Source organism: Gekko japonicus, unplaced genomic scaffold (genome assembly GCF_001447785.1).
Source record: "Gekko japonicus isolate JY-2015 unplaced genomic scaffold, Gekko_japonicus_V1.1 scaffold495, whole genome shotgun sequence".
In the NCBI taxonomy this organism is placed as follows: Eukaryota; Metazoa; Chordata; class Lepidosauria; order Squamata; family Gekkonidae; genus Gekko; species Gekko japonicus.
This window is the reverse complement of record NW_015160850.1, coordinates 710,146-725,794: the sequence shown is the minus strand read 5'-3', so window position 1 is coordinate 725,794 and position 15,649 is coordinate 710,146. Positions and strand designations below refer to the sequence as shown.

At 45.2% G+C, this 15,649-nt stretch overlaps 1 protein-coding gene across 1 annotated transcript in view; it reads right to left on the bottom strand.

The window, feature by feature from the left end:
* Positions 1-15,649, bottom strand: part of LOC107118484 (maestro heat-like repeat-containing protein family member 2B) — a 131,178-nt gene that overhangs the window by 47,504 nt on the left and 68,025 nt on the right. The window contains exons 24-26 of the mRNA XM_015420841.1: positions 13,189-13,312; positions 10,989-11,101; positions 7,286-7,438 (exon numbers count right to left, since the gene is read on the bottom strand). Coding sequence (XP_015276327.1) covers positions 7,286-7,438; positions 10,989-11,101; positions 13,189-13,312 — 390 coding nt within the window. The remainder of the gene's footprint in view (positions 1-7,285; positions 7,439-10,988; positions 11,102-13,188; positions 13,313-15,649) is intronic.

Genomic DNA, 15,649 nt, shown 5'->3' with positions numbered 1-15,649 from the left:
CATGCTAGAGGTTCCAAGGCGAGAACAAATAAGATAGGTGATAGGGGACACCCCTGTCTTGTGCCTCTGAAAAGTGTAATCTCTTGTGAATGGTCTCCATTTATTAAAAGTCTCACCTTGGGTTTTTTGTAAATTGCGTTTATTGAGTTTTGGAACGTGGGGCCAAAGTTCATTGTATCAATGAGTGTTTTTAAAAATTGGATTTCTAGAGAGTCAAACGCCTTCTCTATATCAATCGCCATTAGTAACGAGCTTTGTGTTGAGATGAGTTTGCAATGTTGAATTATGTTAATAGTTCTCCGAATGTTGTCCGCGATGTCTCTGGAAGGTATGAAGCCCGTCTGGTCTTTGTTTACATAGTTGGTGATGATATGTTGTAGGCGAGACGCCATGATCGCTGTGAATATTTTGTAGTCGACGTTTAACAGTGAGATCGGTCTGTATGACTTGGGGTCGGATCTATCTTTGTCTTTCTTCGGGATTAAAATAACATTTGCGAGCTGCCAGGTTGAAGGCATCTGACCAGTGATTCTAATATGATTGCATGTGTCCAGAAGTGGATTTATTAGTTGTTGTTGGAAAACCTTATAGTACTCAGAGGTAAAGCCGTCTGGGCCTGGGGCTTTGTTATTCTTGAGCTTCTTTATAACTTGCTCGATTTCATGTGTTGTAATGGGTTCCTCCATAAATTGACTGTGTTCTTCTGTTAGTTTAGGAAGGTTTGGTATAGATTTTAAGTAATCTTTTATGTGGGTTGGATTTGGGTTTTGTGTTGTATACAAAGTTTCATAAAAAAATTGTATCGATTCAATTATTTTTTTAGAGTCATGTTGTAGCTGGTTGTGGTGATCTTTTATACAGCCGATATGACGGTCAGTTTTCTTTTTCTTTAGTCTCCATGCCAGTAATCTTAAATGTTTCGAGTTGTTAGTTTGATATTTTTTGCGGTAGTTAAAGTTTTCTTTAAGTATTTCTGTCGTTTCCATCGCTTCAAGTTGTTTTCTGATTTCCAAGATTTTACGGTAAGTTTTTTTACTGCATGTTCTTTTATGTTCTCCTTCTAGGAGTTTAATCTGGTCTGCCAGTTCTTTTTTGATTTTTGCTTTCTCTTTTCTACAGGCCGATAGTAGAGAGATACATTGGCCTCGTATGACAGCCTTTGAGGCATCCCAAATGGTAAGAGTATTAACATCTTCCCGTATGTTGCTTTCAAAATAGTTGGTAATCTCATGTCGTAGAGCTTGTTGTGAAGCAGTATCGTATAATAAAAGTTTATTAAATTTCCAAAATCTTTTCCTCTCCTCCAACTTTTGAAGCCTAAATTTACATAACACCGGGGCATGGTCTGACCATTTCTTAATTCCGATGTCCGCTGAGATGGCACAATCTACAAAGTATTTGGAGCCTAGGATGTAATCTATCCTTGAATGGGATTTGTAGCGGGGAGAATAGTATGTGTAGTCCCTCATGGTGTTATTTTTAATTCTCCAAATGTCGAACAGGTTGAAACGTTCCAAAATTATTGATAATTGGTTCTTCCTGACAGGAGTTTTCGGTTTAAATGAAGGGGCTTTGTCTAGATGTTTGTTCATTAAATAATTCAAGTCCCCACCTATTAAAACTGGGCCATTGTGGAATTTGTCCAGTTCCTTCATTGTGTTGTTTATAAATTTGCATTGATTGGAGTTCGGGGTATAGATTGAGGCAAGGGTGATCATTTGTTGGTTGATGGAACCCTTAACAAAAATGTATCTGCCTTCTTCATCCTTCTCTAGAGCGTCCAGTTTGAAGTTCAAGTTGGCAGCAATAAGAATGGCTACTGCACGTGCTTTCGATGTGCCGTGTGCTATGTATTGAGAGGTATAGTAGTTTGAGGATAGCACTTTTTCTCCTGTTTTTAAAAAAGTTTCTTGAAGAAAGATGATGTTAACTCCTTGGTGCTGTAGGTCTTTAGTTATCCTTCTAGCTTTGATTTTGTTGTTCATTCCCCTACAATTTAGGGTTAATGCCTTTATTTCTTCCATAATAAAATGTCTTTTTCGGAGTGATTTGTCTGGTTGCGTTTTATTTTGTATTGAGTTTTGTGCTTCATTAATGTATTAATGCCCTGCGCCTCGTCTAGTATTACATTAGGTAGGAGCCATGTTCTACTGAAAGGCTTTCTATAACCCTCTGTTGCAGCTGACTTCCAAATATAACCAAACATTTTTAGTATTAACACCATTAAAGTTTTAATGTTCCTTAACAATAATAAAATCTGTTCTGAAATTGTCACAAGAAATATATGATGAAATAGACCCCAGTAAACTCCCCTCCTACCCCCCTCCCCCAAGCCCATGACTAATAACATAGGGATGTGAACAGTTTTCATTTCAAACTCCAAAGGTTCTAGTGAGAAAAACATTGAGTTCGATAATGTAATTAGCAGATTCAACATATGAAATTGTATAACATTAATAAACCACCTTTGAATGAATGTATTACCTATCCAAAGCTTTAACATTGTTTTAACGATATGTTTCCCTATATATAAATTTAAACCTTCAGCCCTCAGCCCACCCCCCCTCCCCCCAACCCTCCCGCTGCGGTCTGGGAGGATGAGCCTTTGCTCATCCCCAAGCCATAGGGGCTTATGAACCAGAGTTGCAGCTAACCAACTTACATACATCAACCATAATTTTATAAACATTCCCAGAGGCTGTGGGTGACCTTCGGGCCCTCCCCGCGCCCCCCTCCCCGTCAATAGATTGGAATAATGCGAACCATCTTATTTTTGTTTGTTATGGTTTCGGTGGTTTTATCACCGTGCAATCATAGCTTCACAGTATTAATTTAACACAAAGAGTATGACTTCTTTACCCGTATTTCAAGAATCAAGTTTTTAATGTTCGTAGGCTATTCTGCGTCTTGTCTGGAGTCTGCTCCACTTCGGTGGCGTTGATTGTCTGGATCTCTTTCTCGATGCCAGCTGCTCCGTTTCCATTTCTACGACGGGATTAAGGCCCAGTGCCAATAGCATACTCTCTCCTTCGTCTAAGTTGAATGCTTGATGCGTGGAACCATTTTTTCGAACTTGGAGTGCTCCTGTTGGGAGCCACCGATATTTTATGTTTGCTTCATTAAGACGTAGTGTGATTTTCTTTAGGGATCTTCGTATTGTTAGAGCTTCAGGTGCCACATCGGGAAATATAGCTATGTGGGCTCCGTTGAATTCCATATTGGAGGCTGTCTTGGCTAGTTTAAGGATGTTGAATTTTTGGGTGATATTGTCAAATTCAGTGCTCCGTTTCCATTTCTACGACGGGATTAAGGCCCAGTGCCAATAGCATACTCTCTCCTTCGTCTAAGTTGAATGCTTGATGCGTGGAACCATTTTTTCGAACTTGGAGTGCTCCTGTTGGGAGCCACCGATATTTTATGTTTGCTTCATTAAGGCGTAGTGTGATTTTCTTTAGGGATCTTCGTATTGTTAGAGCTTCAGGCGCCACATCGGGAAATATAGCTATGTGGGCTCCGTTGAATTCCATATTGGAGGCTGTCTTGGCTAGTTTAAGGATGTTGAATTTTTGGGTGATATTGTCAAATTCAGCCAGGAAGTCTCTTGGTCCTTTGCGTTCTTTGGCTTGTTTCAGCCCCACTCTGTAGGCTCTTATTAGTTTGGGTGTGTCATCTGTTTCCAGCGCGAACGTGGTCTGCATCCAACGGGATAGGAAAGTAATAGGATTCTCCTCCTTTTCCGCGTTTTCAGGAAATCCCCTAAATTTTGCCAGTTTTTCTCTTGCTCTGTGCTCCAAATATAATATACGTTCTCGAGACCAGCTTTCCGCCTCTTGGAGGTCTCGTATGTCGTCGTTTGTAGCTGTGGTAGCCTCGAGAGCGGCATCAGCTGTTAAAGCGACATTTTGTATGGAGCTTTGCAGAGCTTCGATTTGGTCTGTTATCGGTTTCAAGGCTGAATTGATTGAATCGTGGATTTCTGCTTTAATCTCGTTTTTTAATAGTTGGAAACTGTCTAGAAGGTCTTGTTTGGTGATCGGAGCAGTAACCGGGGAGTTCGAGTCAGTGCCGGTCGCCATTTTGGGATTCACGGCCCAATTTTTTGCCCGATATTTTTGCTTTGAAACTTTACTTACAGGAACGAAGGTGGTTGCGAATAGGTTCCAGGAGTCTTCTCTTGACCGTTCAACGTTTTAGTTGCCAGAGGGTTGCACAAATTTCGACGTTTGGACGGGTGGAAAGGCCGGGGAGCCCGGGAGATCGCTCAATGTGCTCCCGTCGCGATCGCGTCCGAAGCCCCGCCCTTGAGACTTTTGGTTTTGGGATGATTGGGGGTACTGTTACTAGACAGTTAAATTTAAGCTTTAAGGGAAAAGGGCTATAAATGTTTGACTCAGTTTATAAAGGGATCAACGATGAGAAGACAATGTATCTAAGCTAGTTGGAGGATCTCCTCTCTTGGGTTTTTAGCTAGTAGTGGGTTCTTTACTTTCTCCCGTATTTGTAGCTTTCCCCCACCCTTTTTCTGTTGTAGTTTTCTGTAGTGGATAAAAATCAATAAAAAAATCCCCCATGGGGGCTTTTTTTTTTTTAAAAAAAAGGAGTTCCGTATGGATAAAAATCTAAAACCTATGTTTCATCGCCATATATGTAATATGTAATGATTCGTACATAGCACATTAGAATTGTTTTATGGTTTTAATCTGTTTTTAAATTTTAATTGTAAGCCACCCTGAGCCTGCCTTCGTGGGGAGGGCGGGGTATAAATTTAAATAAATAAACAAACCTTCAACAAACACCCACAATGGATGCTCTTAATTTCTGAATCCAATTAAAACCCTAGTGTGAAATGGGTCAAGTCGCAGGGAGAAATGGGGGGGGGGGGAGAGATAGCAAAAGCTCTGTTTTGGTGTAGTGGTTAAGAGTGCGGACTCTAATCTGGGAGAACCGGGTTTGATTCCCCCCACGCCTCCACATGCAGCCAGCTGGGTGACCTTGGGTCAGTCACAAGTTCTTTCACAGCTGTTCTCTCACAAGCAATCCTTGAAAGAGCTCTCTCAGCCCCACCTACCTCACAGGGTGTCTGTTGTGGGGAGGGGAAGAAGAAGAAGAAGAAGAAGAGATTGGATTTATACCCCACCCTTCACTTGGAGTCTCAGAGCAGCTTACAAACTCCTTTCCCTTCCCCTCCCCACAACAGACACCCTGTGAGGTGGGTGGGGCTGAGAGAACTCTTGACAGAAACTGCTCTTTTTCAAGGACAGCTGTGCCAGAGCTTGTGACTGACCCAAGGTCACATTGGCAGGTGCAAGTGGAGGAGTGGGAAATCAAATCCGGTTCTCCCAGATTAGAGTCCACGCACTTAACCACTACACCAAACTGGATCTCCAGGGATTATGAGCTGCTCTGAGACTCCTTCGGGTAGTGAAGGGCACGGTATAAATCCAATCTCCTCCTCCTCCTCCTCTTCTACTGGTGAAAGGGTTTAGGGCAGGGACCATGGTCTTGTGTGTGATGTCAGCAACACTGTTACATCTTTTCAGGGAAAACCTGGAAGGGTAGCTCTAGGAATCATTGGATATTTTATGGTTTTAACATAGAGCTTCCATGGATTCCTAGAACAACCCCTTGTCACTTTCGGGTTTTCTCTAGAAGTGACCTGGTGCTGCCGCTGACATTTTTGTTTTTAACGGAGCTGGGGCAATTTATTTGTATCAAAAGGAAGATGAAAACAGCAAGTAGGTCAAAGATATTCTTAAGAGTCCTTCCTCTTTCCCCATTCTTCTCTCTTCCAAAGGAAGCACCCTGGTTTCATTTGCAAAAGAAACGAAAACAGGGACAGGAACGTAGGATGTAATTTGGCCTCCCAAACCAGCTTTTTGCCATATTGTAAACTGCATTATGCCCTAGGGAGGGATTAAGACTCAAATTACATATGACTCCCCACCCGAGGGAGAGAGAGTCAATATATAATTATAGATAATAAGCAGATTAAAGAAATAAAATTTGCAGATTCGTCCCTTGCACATAAAAGGAGATTTTTGGAAACGTTTATCCCACTTCACAGGGAGGTCCCTGCTGTGCACGAAAACGTACTTAATGTTTGTGCCAAGAGGAAAGAAAAAAGATCCAAGCAATTTGGGAGGCTACGATAAACACTGTGTAGGCAGCTGGCTCTGTACATAGACATGGCTTAGAGAAACAGCCCCAAAGAGTATCATTTACAGACTGTTTCCTGAACCGAGATCAGATACAACTACTACTTTATTTAAGAGATTTCTGTGCTGTCTCATCACAGGCCTGCTTGAGGTGGCTTGCAATTAAAATAATAAGTTTTCAATATACTACTAGTAGTAGTCGTCGTCATTATTTAGGAGATTTCAATTCTATGCTGCCTCATCAGAGTTCTGCTTGAGGTTGTTTACAATTAAAAGCAAGTTTTCGATATACTACTAATACTACTTCTTCTTATTCAAAAGTAGTGGTAATTATTTAAGAGATTTCTACGCTGCCTCATCAGAGTCCTGCTCGAGGTGGTTTACAATGAAAATAATAACTTTTCAATAGACGACGACTACTACTACTACTACCACTACTACATCTTCTTCTACAAGTAGTGGTAATTATTTAAGAAATTTCTATGCTGCCTCATCAGAGTCCTGTTTGAGGTGGTGTACAATTAAAACAGCAAGTTTTCGATATACTACTAGTAGTAGTACTACTACTTCTTCTTCTACAAGTAGTGGTAATTATTTAAGAGATTTCTACGCTGCCTCATCAGAGTCCTGCTCGAGATGGTTTACAATGAAAACAGTAAGTTTTCAATATATTACTACTAGTAGTAGTACTATGCAGGGCTCTTTTTATAGCAGGAGCTCCTTTGCATATTAAGCGACACCCCCCCTAATGTAGCCAATCCTCCAAGAGCTTACAGTAGCTCCTGTAAGAAGAGCTCTGTAAGCTCTTGGAGGATTGGCTACATTAGGGGTGTGTCGCCTAAGATGCAAAGGAGTTCCTGCTACAAAAAGAGCCATTAGTAGTGGTAATTATTTAAGAGATTTCTATGCTGCCTCATCAAAGTCCTGCTCGAGGTGGTTTACAATGAAAACAATAACTTTTCAATATACTACTACTACTACTACTACTACTACTACTACTACTACTACTACTACTACTACTACTACTACTACTACTACACGACTGCATTTGTTTTCTTAGTGGCCTGTATCTATCCGTGCATTCTGAATACTTTGTTTGGAGGGGCCGACTCAAAGCCCACCGCTCTAACCTGTGCTTCCATAGCCCCACCACAGTCTTGCAGGATCGTGAGCAACCAAGACCCAGCTGCGACGGCGCACATTTCGTTTCCGGACACCAGCTCCTCCAGGATGGCCTCGATGAAATCCAGGGCTTGGTCTGGTGGGAAGTAGGCACTGACCACCTGTAAACAAGCTGTCAGTTAAGGGGGGGCTCCAAAACTGTTACGATACCGCATCATATAGGGTTACCGGCTCTGCACTGGGGAATTCCTGGAGATTTGGGGGTGGAACCTAGGGAAGGTGGGTCACAATGCCATAGACTCCACCCTTCAAATGTGCCGTTTTCTCCATGGGAACTGATCTCTGTTGTCGGGAGATCAGTCGTCATCCAGGGAGATCTCCAGCCCTATACATCAACGTTTGGCAATGTGTTCAACAAATCTCCCTCACAGAGGAGGGAGAGCTTGTACCTGAAGAACTGAACTCAGGGTTCTCAGCAGAGAAGGAGACACTCGCTGGTTATCACTGGCTCCAGTGCCTTGAACCTGGACACCAAATCCCCTTTTGAGTCGTGTGTACCAGGGTCCCCCAGCCTGGTTGACCGTGTGGGCACTTGGAGAGCAGATGGGGAGGGCAACCAGCACAAAATGGCAGAGACGACTATGAAACGACTGCTGGAGGGGCGGGGCCAACCGCAAAATGGCTGCCACGAGAGGCGGAGCTAACCACAATATGGCAGCTGCGGAAGGCGGAGCCATACAACCCCCCCAGAGGAAGTCCAAGAGCAGAGGAGAAGAGGGGTACTTTCAAAAACGTGCTGGGAAAGAGGAGCGAGAGACAGACTAAAGCCAACGTTACTTTAATCTGCATGGCCAATCAGATCTCCAACGGCCTATCAGAAGCTGAGCTGGGCAAAAGCTATTGCCTGGCTCCACCAACGTTCTGAAAACATTTGGCGGGCACCAGGTAGCCACCCACAGGCACCATGTTGAGGACCCCTGGGGGAGAAGGATTACGTTTTGTCCTTATATCGACCAGATATATCTACTAGAGCTCAGGGGCATCCAATGAAGGCGTCCGATGAAGCTGATGGGTAGTAGGTTGAGGATGGACAAAAGGAGATTCTACTTTGCACAGCGTGTGACTAAAATGTGGAAATCGGTGCCAGAGGATGTCATGATGGACACAGGAATGAGCAGCTTTTAAAAGATTAGATTGATTCATGGAGGATAAGTCTGTCAATGGCTACTAGCCACGGTGACTGAGGGGAACCTCCACACTCAGAGGCACTAAAGACTCTGAATCCCAGAGCCAGGAGGCAACCTCAGGGGAAGGCCTCGGCCACTACGCCCTATTGTTGGCCCTCCAGGCGAACTGGTTAGCCACTGTGTGAACTAGCTCAAAATGATGGTCACAGTTACTTAGTTAATCCAGAAAAACCACTAGACAAATGGAAAACTGTGTAGTGATTGTGCTTAAGAAGTTTTTTAACAACAATTATATACTCATAATACAAAAAGTGCATACAATATAACATGAACAATACAACTATGTGATAAAAATGTTGGTTGTTGTGAACGATGATCTCTGGAATATTCTACCGTTTCGACAAATTTCTTCTTCCAAACAAAGATGAAGATTAGGTTCAAAACATGTAATGTCTCTGGTCAGTTTTTCTTTTTTCTTTTTAAGCCCCCGGAGGAGATTTTTTATTGATTTTTTAAACACTACAAAAACTAGAACAGAAAAAAGGGAAAGGGAAAGCTACATATAAGGGAGAAAGTAAAGAACCCACTACTAACTAAAAACCCAAGAGAGGAGATCTCCAACTAGCTTTTTATACTTCATTCAGACTTTTCATCTTTGTACTTCTTATGAACTGTGTCAATCTTTTAACCCTTTTAACCATCCCCAGTTACATTTAATTGCCCAATAACAGTGCCCCCCATCATCCCCTAGAAACAAAAGTTCTCAAAGGAACAATTCAGAGTCCTTCAGCCTTTACTTCTTCGTCTCTCTCTTCCGCAGAACAGAGTCAATCTTGACCTTCTTCTCCTTGATCTTGAATATTACTCCTTCTGGAAACAGCCATTTATATCCAATTGAGTTTGTTTGGAGGAAAAACACAAGTTCTTTGTATTTCTTTCTGCGTTGTCTTACTTCAAATGGAATATCCTTTAGCGTTCTGACAGCATTCTCCCCCACCTTCAGGGGTGTCGCAGCGACTGTTTTCAGGATAGCATCCCTGACGTGCCTCTTCGAGAATCTGTCAGCAAGCTGCCATTATATTGTATGTTTTATTCTGCATGGTATAGTGTACTCGGTTCACCCCCCCCTCCTGTTGCCTCTTGTGTAGGTGTTTACTTTCTGTTGCTAGCACATCCGCGGAACTGCTCAAGGTTAACCAGCTGGTGGTGGGAAGGAGTTATGGCTTGCTCTCTTTATTTTGTATTCTGAGGCCTGAGAACTGAAATGGTGTTTATGTAGTATGAACCGTTGTGTTCCCAAGGAAAAGGCGCTAAGACTTATCACACTCCCGCCAGCGGGAATTGGGCTCATTGGTCCTGTCTCGGTTCAAGTTCCTTTATTATGTTGCCCTTGGACTTTTGTAGTCATTACTAACAATTATTGTGTTCCTGATCTAACCATCTCTTTTAATAAATTCTATTTTGTTCATCAAACGTGGATTTACTTTGAATGAATGGGGAATCGGACAGAATCTTACTACAATTTCCCCAGGCAGATTATTGTTCTTTATGTATCCTGGAATGCCCACTGTGAACTACTGTAAACATTTGTTCCAATAATGTTCCAATAATGTCATGACACTACAGTGAAAAATCATGGTCATTACCAGTTGAAAAACTGACCAGAGACCTTACATGTCCTGCACCTAATCTTCATCTTCATTCAGAAGAAGAAATTTGTCGAAACGGTAAAATATTCCAGAGAGCATCGTTCACAACAAACAACATTTTTATCACATAGTTATATAGTTCATGTTATATTGTATGCACTTTTTGTATTATGAGTATATAATTGTTGTTAAAAAACTTCTTAAGCGCAATCACTATACAGTTTAGCCACTGTGTGAGATAGGATGCCGGACTAGAAGGACCACTGGTCTGATCCAGCAGGAGAAGAAGAAGAGATTGGATTTATACCCTGCCCTTCACTACTCAAAGGAGTCTCAGTGTGGCTTACAATCTCCTTTCCCTTCCCCTCCCCACCACAGATACAGGGTAGGTGGGGCTGAGGGAGCTCTGACAGAAACTGCTCTTTTCAAGAACAGCTCTGACAGAACTATGGCTTGCCCAAGGTCACACCAGCAGCTGCAAGTGGAGGAGTGGGGAATCAAACCCGGTTCTCCCAGATTAGAGTCCGCGCACTTAACCACTACACCAAACTCGCCCTCTTCTTATGTTCTTATGAAGGCCTTGGCCTCTCTGCCCTGTTGTTGGCTCTCCAGAGGAATGGGTTGGCCGCTGTGTGAGACAGGATGCTGGACTAGATGGACTATTGGTCCGATCCAGCAGGGCTCTAATGTTATTATTTGATTCTCATAGCCCCCTCCCCTTTGAGGACAATATTGTCCCCCTTGATGCAACCCCAGTGAAGAATCCCCTGGGAAACAAGATGATCATCCTGCCAATTCACTTCCAGCAGGTTTGGAACGGAACAAGGATAGTGCAGAGATATTCCCCAAACTCTCCCAAAGTGGAGGACCGTCACCTTGGCCATTCTTGATGATGCCCTGAACAGAACACTGGGAAATTCAGACTGTAAATCTTGGCAGGCAGACAACATCTCTTGTTCTTCCTCTGAGGTGACTCCTCCTGACCGAGCTGGAATGGCGATTTAAAGAGAAAGAGAAGAACAGGAACGTGTTTTCTTGACCTGAATCTCTGTTCAACACAAGTCCGGGTTCAGTAAAGAGGTAAAGGTAAAGGGAAAGGTCTCCCTTGCTCGAAAGCCAGTCGAATCCGACTCTAGGGTTGTGGTGCTCATCTCCGTTTCCAAGCCGAAGAGCCAGTGCTGTCCGAAGACGTTTCCGTGGTCATGTGGCCGGCATGACTAAACACCGAGGCACACGGAATGCTGTTGCCTTCCCACCAAAGTGGTACCTATTTATCTACTTGCAATTTCTTGCTTTCGAACTGCTGGGTTGGCAGGAGCTGGAACTAGAGACGAGAGCTCACTCCGTCATGCGGCACACTCAGGTCTCGAACTGCTGAACTACTGACCTTCGACAGCCTGCAGTTCAGCGTCTTAACCACTTGAGCCACCTCAGCTCAGTAAAGAGGACAGGTAAATAAATACTCTTACGCTGCCTTCTCTCCTGACCAGGGCTCTGGGCAGCTTACACATAGGGTTGCCAGGTCTGGGTTGGAAAATACCTGGAGACTTTGGGGGTGGGTCCAGGAGGGGGAGGGGAGGGACCTTGGCCTGGTGCAATGCCATAGAGTCAACCCTTCAAAGCAACCATTTTCTACAGGAGAGCTGATCTCTGTCAGCTGGAAATCAGTTGTAAAAGTGGGAGATCTCACCTAAATCTATGTTCAGGTTCCAGTAACAGCCCTCAAACAAGATGGAATAAAAATATCCAGAAAAAACAAATTAAGGGCCTCGGTCACACGGAGGATTTGCTGTGCGAAAGGCACGAATGTTGGGCGGATTTTCGGGGCGCGATCACACCGCAACATCTGGGAAGTGTAGCGCACCCGTGGCCAACCCGTGGCATCCCGCCGAAGATGCACAGGAAAAAAGTACCAAGGAAAGTGCACTAGTATTTGGAAAACGCGGGGTAGGGGTGGGCGTCTGATTGCGGGAGTGCTAGTATCCCGTGGCATCCGGCGCCCGTCCACATCTCGTCGCAAACCGGATGTTTTTCGTAAGCACATGCGCACAGACACGTAACTGAAAGCAGTGCTGCTCCATGGAACTGTGCATGCGCACAAATGGAAACGCTTGCCGCGCCGCTTCTTTGCCACACTCCAGCATCACTGTGTGATCACCAGCTAACAGCCTAAGTGCGGAGACTTGCGGGACCGTGTGATGGGGCTACCACGCTTTACTTTGCTCCGAACAGCCATGCCTCCCCCCCGCGTTATGTGGCCCCGCGTTATCTGAGTATGCTGTTCAGGTGTGTATCTGTTAGCTGCAAAGCTACGATGACGCAGCAGCAGCAGAAGAAGAAGCAGGAGACAACCAGTTCCACTGCGGGCCTCATAGAAGCCCTTCAGGGGCCTGATCGGCCCCCCGGGCCGCATGTTTGACACCCCTGGCCTAGAGCGTCCCTGACAAGGGTTTGTTCAGCGGCTGCTTGAAGACCACCAGTGAGGGTGAGTTTACCACCTCTGTTGTCTGATCGCGGGAGCCCTAGTATCCCGTGGTATCCGGCGCCCGTCCACGTCCTGTCGCAAACCGGAGGTTTTTCGTAAACACATGCGCACAAACACGTAACTGAAAGCAGTGCTGCTCCACAGAACTGCGCATGCGCACAAACGGAAACGCTTGCCGTGCCGCTTCTTTGCCACGCTCCAGCATCGCCGCGTGGTCACCAGCTAACAGCCTAAGTGTGGAGACTTGGAGGACCGTGTGATCGGGCCACCGCGCTTTATTCTGTTCGCCACCTTCCCGGGCAGCCGATTCCACTGTGGCACAACTCTGACTGTCAAAACGTCTTTCGTAAGATCCAGCCGGGACCTTCCCACCCTTAATTCAAACCCATTCTTGCGAGTCCTCTACTCTGCTGCCCACAGGAACAGCTCCCTGCCCTCCTCTAAGGGACAGCCCTTCAGATACTTTAAGAGAGCCACCGTGTCCCCCCTCAGCCTCCTCTTCTCCAGACTGAACCTTCCCAAGTCCCCTCAGCCTTTCCTCGCAGGGCCTCTTGGTCGCCAGCTCACAATACCTCTGGCTCTTTCCTCACCTTGTATGTGAATAAGGCAGGTGATGCATTTGCCCGCCCACTGCCGACACCGGCTGGAAGAATCGCAGGTGAATGGAGCAAGCAGGGCCACCAGGGACGCAAACTGTTGAAAATCTTCCCCACTCTATAAAGAAAAAGAAAGGGAATCTTTATTGCAAGAATGTAGATGCCTTTGTTGGGCATTTGGGACGCAACTGCTCCGGCCATTTGGAGCTGCCTGAGATTTTGGTCAAATGAGGCAATTTTTAGCTTTTGGTGTTGATTTAAACACACATTCAGAAGTCATAAGAACCTAAGAAGAGCCCTGCTGGATCAGACCAGTGAACATCCATCTAGTCCAGCATCCTGTCTCACACAGTGTTCGACTACTTCCTCCTTCATTAGAACATCAGAAGAGCCCTGCTGGATCAGACCAATAGTCCATCCAGCCCAGCATCCTGTCTCACACAGGGGCCAGCCAGTTCCTCTGGAGGGCCAACCACAGGGCAGAGAGGCCGAGGCCTTCAAAAGAAAATCAGAAGAGCCCTGCTGGACCAGACCAGGGGTCCATCTAGTCCAGCATCCTGCCTCACACACTAGCCAACCAGTTCCTCTGATGGCCAACAACAGGGCAGAGAGGCCAAGGCCTTCATACAAACATCAGAAGAGCCCTGCTGGATCAGGCCAGTGATCCATCTAGACCAGCATTCTGTCTCACACAGTGGCCAACCAGTCCCTCTGGAGGACCAACAACAGGACAGAGAGGCCGAGGCCTTCATAAGAACATCAGGAGAGCCCTGCTGGATCAGACCAGTGAGGGTCCATCTAGTCCAGCATCCTGTCTCACACAGTGGCCGACTACTTCCTCTGGAAGTATGCCCTGGTGTTGGCCCTCCAGAGGAGCTGGTTGGTCTCTGTGTGAGACAGGATGCTGGACTAGTTGGACCACGGGTCTGATCCAGCAGGGCTCTTCTTAAGTTCTAATGAAGGCCTCGGCCTTTCTCCTCTTCAGGACTCTGCTAAGTGCTGTGGCCTTCGGGTACAGATAACCCTGTACGTGGTTTTCACCTCACTTGACTTTTGCCTTCTGGGAATGTTTATACATTGCAGAATTCAGGAATCACTATCAAATTCTAAATAGATACAGGGCAATTCTACAATGGCTTTTCCCTCCGTTGTTTTACAAAACCCGTGTTGGAACGGAAATCCCCCTCCGCATTGCATGCTGCTTTCACTTTCTTTGATCATCGGGTTTTATGGTACCCTCCACACTGCATGCCGCTTTCGCTCTCTTTGAGCATCAGGTTTTATGGTACCTTCTGCATAGATTTATGGCCGCTCAGGAGTTTTTGAGTTGCACTTTCCCCTCCCAGTTGAGAAAACGTGAAGCGAATACTAGATGCAGAACCGCCCAGAGTATCTGTAACTAGCTTCCTTGACTCTCGGAGTCAACCTCGCTTAACTCAGCTTTCCTTGACCGTCCTGACCCCAGACATAGAAAGAATGAGCTGAGCTTTGTCATGCAGGTCAGAGATGAATGTCAGATGCTCGTCACAGAGTTGACTGACAGTTACATTAACTCTCAGGGTTGGAAAAGGGTACGTAACATCTGGATTTAGTTTTGTTCCTGGTTGTTCTGGCCGACCACCCTCCATTATGGGTCTTGACAGAGCAACTGAGGATATCCTTTCTAGAACTTCAAGTGCACTATTTATGTATTTGGGTTTGCGTTGAAATATCCTATGCTGAATATTGAAATGCCACAAAAGTGTTCTCTGAGTTAAGAGTGTGCAATAGAGTGTATTAAGAGTGTGCTAAGAGTGTGCAATAGAATAAACTGAGTTTTGGTTTAGAAAAACTCTCTCTCTCTCTCTCTCTCTCTCTCTCTCTCTCTCTCTCTCTCTCTCTCAATGCAATCGGGAAGCCGGCTTCTCTCCCTCCCCAAAACGAACACAGTGGGTATGGGACTGCATGAAAAGCTTCCTGCACACCTAATTTCCCCAACAGAAACAAGGGCAGGTATCTTGTAAAAAAATTGGAGAAGTTTTGAAGCATCGCTTGATGAAGCCTTGCAAGAATTCTTCATATGTTCCAGATAGATTTGAACCCAGGAGCACCTTAGAAACCCACCAGATTTTCAGGGCTATTACCCACAAGGTATAGATAGCTGCGGTGGCTCAAGTGGTTAAGACGCTGAACTGCAGGCTGTGGAAGGTCAGTAGTTCAGCAGTTCGAGACCCGAGTGTGCTGCATGATGGAGTGAGCTCCCATCTCTAGTTCCAGCTCCTGCCAACCTAGCAGTTCGAAAGCAAGAAATTGCAAGTAGATAAATAGGTACCACTTCGGTGGGAAGGTAACAGCGTTCCGTGCGCCTTGGTGTTTAATCATGCCGGCCACATGACCACGGAGAAGTCTTTGGACAGCACCGGCTCTTTGGCTTTGAAACGGAGATGAGCACCGCAACCCTTGAGTCGGATTCGAC